The sequence below is a fragment of the Colletes gigas genome, unplaced genomic scaffold (genome assembly GCF_013123115.1).
Source record: "Colletes gigas isolate AHSC1104 unplaced genomic scaffold, ASM1312311v1 Colletes_gigas_Sc00011, whole genome shotgun sequence".
Lineage (NCBI taxonomy): Eukaryota > Metazoa > Arthropoda > Insecta > Hymenoptera > Colletidae > Colletes > Colletes gigas.
Genome location: NW_025106640.1, coordinates 6,875,926 through 6,886,739, shown reverse-complemented (window position 1 = coordinate 6,886,739; position 10,814 = coordinate 6,875,926). Strand labels below are relative to the sequence as shown.

At 34.5% G+C, this 10,814-nt stretch overlaps 4 protein-coding genes across 7 annotated transcripts; 2 read left to right on the top strand and 2 right to left on the bottom strand.

Annotated features, from left to right (window-relative positions):
* Nucleotides 1–129: 129 nt before the first annotated feature.
* On the bottom strand, nt 130–841 carry LOC122398500 (protein mago nashi homolog). The gene is made up of 2 exons (XM_043398414.1): nt 721–841; nt 130–643 (listed from the first exon to the last, which is right to left on the bottom strand). The coding sequence occupies exon 2, from the start codon at nt 577–579 to the stop codon at nt 139–141; it is 441 nt and encodes a 146-aa protein (XP_043254349.1). The 5' UTR covers nt 580–643; nt 721–841; the 3' UTR covers nt 130–138.
* A 283-nt stretch (nt 842–1,124) lies between these two features.
* Nucleotides 1,125–5,131, top strand: LOC122398497 (synergin gamma-like). The gene is made up of 6 exons (XM_043398407.1): nt 1,125–3,481; nt 3,564–3,924; nt 4,006–4,169; nt 4,237–4,378; nt 4,449–4,591; nt 4,722–5,131. Exons 1-6 carry the CDS (start codon nt 2,342–2,344, stop codon nt 4,944–4,946), a joined length of 2,175 nt encoding a protein of 724 aa, XP_043254342.1. The 5' UTR covers nt 1,125–2,341; the 3' UTR covers nt 4,947–5,131.
* On the bottom strand, nt 4,858–6,977 carry LOC122398499 (transcription elongation factor SPT4). Of its 3 annotated transcripts, XM_043398412.1 has the most exons (5): nt 6,689–6,973; nt 6,475–6,581; nt 6,330–6,385; nt 5,538–5,672; nt 4,858–4,953 (listed from the first exon to the last, which is right to left on the bottom strand). In XM_043398412.1, exons 1-4 carry the CDS (start codon nt 6,749–6,751, stop codon nt 5,554–5,556), a joined length of 345 nt encoding a protein of 114 aa, XP_043254347.1. In that variant the 5' UTR covers nt 6,752–6,973; the 3' UTR covers nt 4,858–4,953; nt 5,538–5,553. The 3 variants fall into 3 exon arrangements, with proteins under 3 accessions (XP_043254347.1, XP_043254346.1, XP_043254348.1); XM_043398411.1 differs by lacking the exon at nt 4,858–4,953 and having other exon boundaries at nt 4,973–5,672; nt 6,689–6,933; XM_043398413.1 differs by lacking the exons at nt 4,858–4,953; nt 5,538–5,672 and adding an exon at nt 5,681–6,092 and having other exon boundaries at nt 6,689–6,977.
* Nucleotides 6,978–7,833: 856 nt separating this feature from the next.
* Nucleotides 7,834–10,367, top strand: LOC122398498 (geminin). 2 transcript variants are annotated; one of them, XM_043398410.1, is made up of 5 exons: nt 7,834–8,091; nt 8,431–8,513; nt 8,587–8,711; nt 8,789–8,961; nt 9,038–10,367. In XM_043398410.1, exons 1-5 carry the CDS (start codon nt 8,038–8,040, stop codon nt 9,095–9,097), a joined length of 495 nt encoding a protein of 164 aa, XP_043254345.1. In that variant the 5' UTR covers nt 7,834–8,037; the 3' UTR covers nt 9,098–10,367. The 2 variants fall into 2 exon arrangements, with proteins under 2 accessions (XP_043254345.1, XP_043254344.1); XM_043398409.1 differs by having other exon boundaries at nt 8,398–8,513.
* The last annotated feature ends 447 nt before the right edge of the window (nt 10,368–10,814 follow it).

Genomic DNA, 10,814 nt, shown 5'->3' with positions numbered 1-10,814 from the left:
TAATTCTTAATACAATAAGTACTAACAAAGAAAGTAAATGCAAAGCTAATTAAAAATTATCATATATTTCCTTACAGTCAAGTAATTACATTAGATTTACGTGAACCTGAAGTGGATTTGTAATATAATTATACATATTTATATAGGTTTTATTTTGAAATGAAGTCCTATAAGAGAGAATACTAAACATTTGAGATCCTGTACAAGATAATAGAAGCAACGTAGCCCCTCTGGATCGCGTGACTGATTCACGTCCAACAGAGAACCAGTCTTCGAGGTTGTAAACGATATATGCTCATCCCCAATTACAATCTCTAACTCCTGACGTCCGACGCGATCTGGCTGCGGCCACAGAGAGTCATCCTCCTGCATAATTTCGGAATCCTGAATAATCCTTTTCAGTTCCTCCATCACGCACTGATGAACGTACGCTTCTTTCCGAATCATAGTGTCGTTTTTGTAATTCGAATTGTTAGCGTATCGCAATTTACCGTCTGGTCTGAACTCGAACTCGAGAAATTCATGACCGAATTTCCCCTTGTGACCGACGTAGTAGCGTATATAAAAGTCCGTTGACATTGTAAACACGCACTCGACGCAACTTTCGGTTAAATTTGACGATATTCGACCCTTACGAACTCACCTAAAAAGAAAACACGTATGTGATTTCGAAACCGAAATATCGAAGTCACACAGATCAACGAGAAATGATTTACGTACCTTAAAATTCGACTTTCTGTTTTTGTATAACTGATTCCAACCTCTTTTCTCGCAACACAACTTGTTCCCGATTTCGATAAACGCGTAAACAGCCATGCGTGCGTCACTCTACAAGTCCCGCGAGCAAATGAAGTTGGATGCGAACGAAGCTTGTCGTATAACCGACGTTTCATTGGTCGCCATATCTAGGGATATTTTGTTGATTCGACACAACGGCAGAAACAATAAAATTACATTTTAACTCGTCTAGATGCAAATTAAAAATTATGTAGCCTGGTATAAAACAACTTCAAAATTTAGCAATATGAAAAATCAATTTAGTAATTTATTAGAAAATGGGTCACCTCATCGATTTCAATAGTATCGAACTATAGCAATTTTGGCCAATTTTGTAATAGAATTAACTTTACGAAGTAACTATCTTATATTTGTATGCAACAATATTTAAATTAACTTCATTGTACGAAGACTTACTAATTTATTGCGTACAAGCGTATCCAATAGATTGTCAGAGTTATTTCGTAAGTCTTGATATAACGAATTTCAGTATAAACTGTAATTGATTGAAATGGATCCTTAAATCAAGATACAACGCTTTCTAAGTATAATTATATTAAAGAAATTGTCCAAAATATCGTCACGTTGCAACACATAGCTGTGTTACAGACTCGCAATTAATCGTGTACACTACAATCACAACCACATCCTCTAATTTTCAAAATTCTTTTTCTCGATAACGGGAAGTGTTACAAGAAATTCTATTCTACATTTTCGATTGGTTTTTTTCACGAAAAATTGCTTGCTTTCCGATTGTACTACGATTATTGGGTCACTTGTATGTGTGTGGTAGAGTTTGAGCCAAATGCATAATACAAATGAATTCAGAATTGCTAACGAAACTTGTACAATAAAGACCCGCTATATGGGATAAATCATTAAGTTTCTATAAAGACAAAGCTGCAGAAGAGTCTGTATGGCAGTAAATTTGTTTTATACTGAAAGAAGATTTCGAGAAATTGAACGACGACGACAATACGTCGATCTTCTCGAAATGTAAATAGCAGGATGGACAAATAAACAGGGAATAGACGTATCTACACGCGTAAAAATTAAATTTTTGGTGCAGATATGGAACTGTGCGAACGTTGCTTTCAGTTCGAGACGGTAAAATGTTCAAATCGGTAAATAAATCATATCTTGTGAACAGGCTGTAAAGCACCTTAAACCCGAATTTTGAACGAACTTCATCGCACTTGTCGCGGATCGGCCTTCGTGATAGGACATCGTCCAGTGGTCGTCCGGTGGCACCTGAATTGTCAAATTCTATGCCACGCAATTGCCCCCTTTTGTCTCGAATTTATAGATCTGATTTCACCGTCTGATCAAAGAAGCCTTGCTACTTTATCGTAAGCTTTCGCAATGAGAACTAATAACGACGAACGCGACGCAGTGACACGCGCGAGTGTTGAAATTACCACGTAAACGAGTGAAATGTTTATAGTGTTCACTTTGATGTATGTACCAAGGTAGTAAGCTGAAGGATGAAATTATTCTCCTCGACGAGTTCACGTAACTTAAACTCGTCATAGCAAAAGCTCGGCCCAAGGATTACTTATTAACGATGAACAAAGCTCACATGGATAAAAGACTGAATCAATTGCCAACTTGGCTGTGGACTAATTCCACTACTTTACCGCCGATCTATAAGATGGTATGGGAAGCAGTGCGAGAGGATAAGGTCAGATCGAACGGAATGCAAATAGAGCTGCTCGTCGACACCAACAAAGTCTTTCCATTGTTGCTCACTAGTCAACTACCCACAGAAGTTCTTGGTCACATATGGAACTTGGCAAATCAAAAGTACGCTGGTCAACTAACGGAGCAAGAACTATACATCGTTCTTGCTCTTGTCGCCGCAGCACAGGCTTCTTACACTTTTAATAGTCTAGATATATTACATTTACTTCCATTCCCGCCTACCCCGTACTTAAATATCGAATGTTTGATGAAACTACAACCTGTCACACAATTGAATTCTGCGGCTAAATTTCAAAGCTTCAACGAAAACACGGAAGTTAATTTCCTCGGTCCAGACGGAAGATACTCCGCGGACATTAAAGGAAAGACAAAATTGCAACATGGAATCATATCTTCGGATTTAAATACACAAATGACAAACAACGTACCTGCAAAAGTTTCATGTTTTGATAATAAATCTCATGCTTCTTCTAACGCTGTGTGGGATTTAAATAATGTATTCAAAGAAGGAAAGCAAATTAATCGCTCTCAGTTAGATTCTAAGCATTCGTCCGCGGCAGATACGTGCGATGACTTTTCTGATTTTCAAAGCGCTCCGATTCCTAACATTCCCAGTGTTCCTATTTGGGATACTAAACAAGGCTCGGCTATCGGCAGCAGACTCGCGAATCACAATTTAGGTGTTAAGAAACCCGTGGAGAAGTCAAAGAAAAATAACATTAATGCTAAATCTGTGCACGGTGCTATTCAAATGCGGGTTACGTCTGCACCTTTAAACGCAATGCCTCAGAATAAAGATCAGCCTACACTAGATTCACCAGAAATATTTCCTAAATGTACAATAAAGAATCAATCTAAAACAGTAATACTTAAGGATACAGTGATAAGAAACAATGATCCGCCCAAGGACCATAGTGAAAATGTAAAAGATCATACAAATACAGAGATTATGAATTTAACCAATGATAAAGATCTATCGAACAAATTAGAATGGTCAGAAAAGGTATGATAGCATTAATAAATCATGCTATTTGTAAGTATTGTTCGATTTCATTTTTTAATATAAAATATTTAAATATCCAAAGGTTTCAACAGGAACATTGCAACCTACTCAACAGGACCTTATGAGTCTCCAGCTTGTCGAAGATAAATATAGTGCCTTGCGCGCATTGGTTCAAGAAGCAACTGTACCCACAGAACCAGATTTAAACGCAAGTTCTAACAATCAATCGACCGACGAGTTTGGAGAATTTGTATCTGCAGAACAGCCTGCTACCAATACTCCAGACACTAATACTTTAGACGCCGACATACTTACAGATTTTGAATTTAAATCTAACAACGGTAACGCGAACACGGAAGATTTCAATCTCGTGCCAGAAATTTCTGAATCGTTTGACAATCTTAAGCTTGAGGATACAGTGGAAGAACGGTCATTGGAAACGGGTAAATAATATTATTTATACTATTTGATTTTGTACATTGCGTTGTAAACAGTATCGCGACGATTTTTTTTTTTAATTTAAGGAAAAGTTCTTCAGAAGGAAGACGCCATATCAATTAATAGTATAGAATTCATGAATGGTGCACCAAATGCACTGACTCGATCAGGATCTGTGCCTAGTTTAGATCTTAAGTCTTTCTTACCTTCAAGTGTGGAAGATGAGCAAATAGCAGATACCACACATCAGGTTTTTAAATTACTCTTTTATACACAACACAAAGAATACATTATATATATATATATTGTATTCACAGGCTGAATATTGGGAATGGAAACAATACATGGAAAGCTGTGTATTATTGTTACAAGTAGCTGCAAATATATTTACAAGTATTAATTCCGAACTTGTGTTGCACGAAGTGTTAAATTCAGTACAAGGATACAACTTCCTTTGCAGTAAGTAACATTATAAGAATTTAACTCATTTGTTGTGTTTTTAAATATTTTTAAATATCCTTGATTTCAGACTTAGCTGAAGTCGCGGCTGTTTGTAGGCGTGTTAATTTTTCATATAAAGAAATGGATATCAATATAGTAGGATTCGACGAATTGCTAATGGATATTGACCGGATTTGGGCAGAAATGGAACCATTTTATGCAAATATACCGGTAAGAAATAATAGTATTATAGACCCATTAATAGAAAATAATTCTTGAATTTTTTTAATAATTTTTTTTATAAAAATTTAAGAAACTAATGCATGTAGAAATCTTATACAGATCTTATAAAAAATTCTAGATCGTTACGGAACTACCAGCTTGGCCTTTGCATCAAGGAGAAGCCATTTGTTGCTCACTTTGTTTAACGGTTATTACCAGTGGCAGGATAGTATATAATGAAAATAATTATCACGTTACTTGTGCTAACTTATGGCTTAATTGTGTGAATAGTCATTTGCCAGTGATGCGGCATCCGTCTTTCTATACTCACTCGAACATATGTCCAGGTAACAATCATATTTGATACTGATCTGCATAAGGAAAAAAAAAAATTTACGTTCGTAAATTTTTAATGTACACACATTAACTTATTACATGGAGGATTTGTAGAAAACAAGAACAGACTAACTTTACATTTCATTAACAATTAGAAAATCAAACATTGACATTTTGAAATATTTATTGCGTAATAAGAACACAGAATTAAAATAACTAAAAAAAAAAACGAGCATGTGTATGATATGGGAGAATGAATTCCATATAAGTTGTATATATTCTTTAAATTTGAACATTTTCAAGATATTACTGACTAGTTTGTTCGAAAATATTGTACAGACAGTGAAAAGGCTAGACGGAAATATTAATATATAGTCCATTTGAATAGGGTGAAAGTAAATTACAGAGAAAGCTTGCAAAATCTTAAGTGTAGTGAAAGAAAAGGTTGAAAAGGGATAGAAGGGAATTCTGAAACCTGAACAAAAGTTCATATCAATCAAATCGAGGTAATATTTTCGAGAAAATCTTATAAAATTCATAACGAATTTCCAACGCGAGATAAAAACTAAAATATTATTCTATTATATGATATTACAATAAAGTATAGTAGTGTTCTTACATTTACAAGTTCAAAATTATCGTTGACTTGTATCGCGTGGTCTATATACTATTCCTCTGCTTTTCATCTCTCTTATAACACCTGCTGGTAATCGCCCCGATACTGATATCGCATATACACCCTTACAAAATCGATCTGAAGGAAAAAATGAATCTCAATTATAATAATAAACGTGTTATAACTGGCAAGGAAATTTTAACTTTCGTTTATCTTAACTTTAAAAAAACCATAAAACGATGGAAAATAATATATAAAAATTATTGCAAAATATACGCAAAATTAAAATCTTGTGTACGCACACGAGCATGTTCCTTAATAAATTATACATACAGTCATACATATTAGTAAAAGTTCTGTATAAATGTATTATAGTATTTAACAAAGAATCTCAGAGGCAAATGAACTTATTAAATTGCAAATATACATGCTGCATTGTTTTGTATTAACGCGCATTGTTTGTATCAAAATATTGGCTTCACAAACCTTGTACAAAACGCCACCTTTCAAATACACTTACAAGCGTAATGCAAAACGTGATTCACATTGTCATTTGCACTGCCAAAAAATAAGAATTAAAGAAAAAAATATAGAAATTCATTTATTAGGTGCTTGAAGAAATGTTATGAAATTTTGAATGTCGAGATAATGTTGGACAGAGGGTAACATTTTATATTATGATTTACTATAAGAATGTAACTGTTATAATTTTGTAAAGGTATACAAGAATAAAGTAACAATATTTCTCTCGCTTAACCTTAACTTAACGAGTTCAGATATGAATTTTTTACTCACTTATTCTTTGCCATTTGCTAACCCAACTGTCCTCGGGACTCATTGCAGCAATCATACTAAAAATGATACGTAAGAACAGATTTTTAAAAAGCTAACAGTTACGATGAATTGCTGTTTTATGTTTTTTACTCGTCGAATAACTTACCCATCGAAATTGGAACTTGTGCAGTCAAAAACATTGTCCTTATTATTTTTCATTCGCAAGAATTCATCGCAATTGTCACAACCATCAAATTCAAATTGATCAAACGTCTATGGCGGAATTATAATGTAGGTTATATACACGAGTTCCAAATAGCAATTCGTATAATATTATATAAAATTAATGTCAAATAATTCGAAGTTTCTGAATAACATACCTTAATCAGAGAACAGACCAAACAAGCTCTTAGTCCTCGTAAGTCTTTAGGAACTGTTTCCATCGATATGGTTAATACTTTTGGTTTCTACCGACTACTTACAGTTCCTTTTCAATATTAATTATACGAATATCTTGAAATAATGACTCCAATACGTGACAAACTTAGCTACAGAACATAAAACTATGTTTATGTAGCGATCAGAGGTTATCGTTAGTAACAGAGATAACGTATGTACTGAGCTAACGAATTATTCCAGCGTGCCGCCATGTTGGTTTAGTTTCCTAACTCGTCACCGTTGAACAATGGCGTTGTAATTCCCCTAGTTTCGCTGTTCCTATAATTATAATTAATTCCAATTAAAATAAGTTGAATTTACTTTTTTATTTGATATTTTTCTTGTATGATAATTTAAAAATAGTTAATCAATGTACATGGACAGTTCAACAGCAATGTTGGTGGATGAAAATGGAGGGAATGACTATTACTATTACGCTGTCATGAACTTTTACCATAATAAAATTCATTATTTCTATTGTCATGTAAAAACGAGTCTTAATGGCATAAAACTTTAAATAACACAGGGGTTCTCAACCCTTTTTAAATCAAAATCTAACTTAATTTACCGATCCTTCTATACATCGATACAAAATAAGAACAAATTACGAATAATCTAACACGAGTAGCAGAAAAACGGAATATCTTTTTCGTTTTTATGCTTTCCTATTGCAAATTTAAGTTCAGTCGCTACATGTAATTTAACTGTAACATCAGTAGTACCAATCATAAAAAGATCTATATTATGGTAAAGATTAAAGTCCGTTTTAACACCAAAATGGGATTTTGTTATAAAATTATACTTATTAATTATTATAGAACTTATACCTATTAATATTTAAATCGATCGTTTAAGAATCCATGTATTTTGAAACCTATGTAAACATTTTATTCAATAAATAACATAAAATTACCATGTATACTGTTATATTTATATTTCAATTGATTATTAAAATGATTTTAATATTTATAATTATTTCACTAATTTTTATAGAAACTGTTCTTTTCGTTTTTCATTATCAAATATTAAGGCGAAATTTAACAGGCGTTTAAACGCGGGAAAATAATACGTTGTGTGTAGAATAGGAGTTGGGTGCATGGAACGAGGGTGAAACAGTATGTTGGGGTTTCATCTGAAGTTGTATATTAGAAATATCTGAATATTTATTACGAGAACAGTGTAATTTCAAAACAGACACAATAATTCATCGATTAACTGCTGGTTGCGTGAATAGCATTGCTATATTTTTTTCGTATAATCTCGTTGACTAGCGTTTTTAACGGACACTATCATGAAACCTGGAGGTGGTACGAAGGTTTCTGCCGCCAAAACTGTTACCTCTGAGGTTAGTAATTTAATATAATTCCTTCATTATACCCCATTTGGTTCAGTCTTTATGGAAAGTAATTTATTAAAGAACCATCATGTTTGATAGTTCAAGACTAGCTTTTACAGTTTCAATTAATTAATGTTCCATGTTATATATTTGTAATTCCAATCTTACTTCATTGCTCCACATGTTCTAATTATAATATTATTCTAATTAATTAGTTTTAAATGATGCTCGCGAGATTCTAGACTAGCACAGAATAATTAATTGCATGCAAAAGCTTGAAGGACCATCGTACATTTTTCTCTTTTACCTAAACAGGATAAGGTCAGAAAGTCTTTGCACGTTTTGCAGCCAGCGGCCAATGACAAAGAAAACTTGGTGGGTGGTGGGAGAATGCTCAGATCTGCTCTGTCAGCAAAGGAAACAGTTAAATCGTAAGTAAATTTTATTACTCACGGATAATTGTATTACTTCAAGGATTTGAGCAAGATAATCTTTATGATTCAGCGAATTGCACGATAAGAAAAAGCAGGATGATTCAAAGCGTAAAAAAATAACATTCAGGGATAAGGGTGTACAAACTGCGAGAGGGGATAAGATTAAGATTGAAGTCGAAGATTTGACATCGGAAGGTATGTCAAACAAATTTGGAAACTGAATAGTCGGGTAATGAATAATTTTTAAAATGTCTGTTATATACCTACAATAGCAGGACCTAGTGAAAACTACTGGGAAGTGTTAGCCGAAAGACGGCGGATAGCATTAGAAGATGCTCTAGAAGAAAACAAAGAACTGTTCGATCGCATAGAGAAACTGGAAGAGGAGAATCACGTATATAAAGAAATGTTAGATGAATCTAGAGCACTTGTAGAAGTCCTACAGGTATTATCAAAAGTTTCCCGTTGTTCATTATTTTTTTAATCGATCTATGAACTCTAACGATGATATCCTTTTACAGGAAATGATCGGCGAGGACAGAAACGATATAAATAATTCTTTAGAAGATAGTACTCTTTAATTTAAGATTTTGCAATCCTAGTACCGAACGGTGCCTTCTGATTCAAGATATAGAGATGATCATCTCCATATTGGAGATAATATAATGCACCCGTCCGATACGACGTGTAGCACGATAAAGAAAAAGTCTGAGCGGAACCTCAATGAACTGAAAATGGAAGAGCTTTTATATTACTCTTTGTACCCGCGATAGAAACGTTTATAGGTTTCTATATATTTAACATACGACAATGGCCGTGACTATAAACATGTTTACGTTATAGAGTACTATTCATTATAACAAAAATATTATATAATTTTGATTTCAATTAATAAACGGATTTTCTAAGGACTTCGATTTCCGTTTATTGTACTTCAGTAATTTTCGATTACAAGCGGACTCTAAAGCTGCGTCGTCGGAGACTTTGATAACGTTTGGGGTCGATCTATCGATTGAATTATATTTTGTGGAGTATTTCGTTCTGTCAGGAATTCTTTTAATCGAAGTGTTTTACGAAGGTTGTTAGATTTCAAAGCCCGGTAATTCTACATATTTCTTGTTTTCAACTTTTATATTTGTATATATGTACATTGTTTATTAAATATGTAATCCAGAACGAAATGTTCTACAAAGGATCATCGCTTCATCCCATTGAAAATCATTAAAATCTCTGGCGAGTCGGCTATAGGGTCCCGTTATGATTAAACACATTTCTGTCCGCGTGTTAAAATGTTCGAATTCAATGTAACTACATCATAGTCTGTTTCAAGATAATGTTAACGACGAGGAATAACTGTGGAATTGAAGAGATTGCTAGTATCACGTATTTATTTCACAAATCTTTGGCATAGAAGACCTTGAGTTCCATTGAAAAAAAACATCAACGCTAACATCGGTTTTGGCAACGATTGACGGTGTTTCGTTGACACACCAGTCACAGCACTGTTATGTTCGAGGAAGCCATCATCTGCTGCATCATCGTTTCAGTGAAAAGTTACAAAAGTTCGGAAGGCTGCCAGGACGTTGTGCGTAAAATTGTTGCTGGACGCACACGCATGAATGCGGGACGCGCAAAAGCGAACATACGAGTTCTTCACTATTCTTGCACGAGGACATTCGCCACGAGTATTTTCATTTTTTTTTCCCATCTCGTTCAAAGGACGCGTCGTTTCCTTGATGACCAATTAAACGGATAGTGGACCGTCTCACCGGAAACTGAATCGTGAGAGTCGGTGAACGTCGGGTTTGCACTGCGGAACGCCGTCGAGAAGCGTCGAGGCCAGTCCTTAATCTTCGTCCTTGAAACGGCGATAGATGGACTGCACGTAGGTGAAGACACACTTCCAATCCGGTCGACGCATCATCACCATGTCCTCGACATCAAGCAACGGTGCGATCCCGGCGAGTTCGCTACAAACAACGCGACACTTTCAACAAATTCTCTTCTCGCGTTACAGATTTTGTTCTCCAAACAACGCCTACAAAATGATCTCAAAACTTGATTCGCAAAAGAGTTAATTTGGAGTGCAAAACCTGTACCTTGGAAAGCCAAGAGTGAACGTGATCCCCAATTGATAGAATTTGGCATTGACCAATTGGAAGCTTAGTGCCATATTTCCATGACCTCACAATAGATTTAATGCCCTCTAGAATCTCTATGTTTATAAGTTTCATACAATAAAGATATATTTTTAATCTAATAAACGTGTGTCTTGTATTTTGCAATACTCTTAGGCGC

Bases quoted from the DNA above. Each gene is read 5' to 3' on its own strand.
- LOC122398500 (XM_043398414.1), bottom strand. From the start codon at position 579: ATGTCAACGGACTTTTATATACGCTACTACGTCGGTCACAAGGGGAAA.
- LOC122398497 (XM_043398407.1), top strand. From the start codon at position 2,342: ATGAACAAAGCTCACATGGATAAAAGACTGAATCAATTGCCAACTTGG. The intron at 3,482-3,563 runs GTATGATAGCAT...AAATATCCAAAG, and splicing joins AATTAGAATGGTCAGAAAAG to GTTTCAACAGGAACATTGCA. The intron at 4,379-4,448 runs GTAAGTAACATT...CCTTGATTTCAG, and splicing joins AGGATACAACTTCCTTTGCA to ACTTAGCTGAAGTCGCGGCT.
- LOC122398499 (XM_043398412.1), bottom strand. From the start codon at position 6,751: ATGGAAACAGTTCCTAAAGACTTACGAGGACTAAGAGCTTGTTTGGTC. The intron at 6,386-6,474 runs GTAAGTTATTCG...TATCATTTTTAG, and splicing joins ACAAGTTCCAATTTCGATGG to TATGATTGCTGCAATGAGTC. The intron at 5,673-6,329 runs GTGAGTAAAAAA...TTTTTCCTTCAG, and splicing joins TAGCAAATGGCAAAGAATAA to ATCGATTTTGTAAGGGTGTA.
- LOC122398498 (XM_043398409.1), top strand. From the start codon at position 8,038: ATGAAACCTGGAGGTGGTACGAAGGTTTCTGCCGCCAAAACTGTTACC. The intron at 8,712-8,788 runs GTATGTCAAACA...TACCTACAATAG, and splicing joins CGAAGATTTGACATCGGAAG to CAGGACCTAGTGAAAACTAC. The intron at 8,962-9,037 runs GTATTATCAAAA...ATCCTTTTACAG, and splicing joins CACTTGTAGAAGTCCTACAG to GAAATGATCGGCGAGGACAG.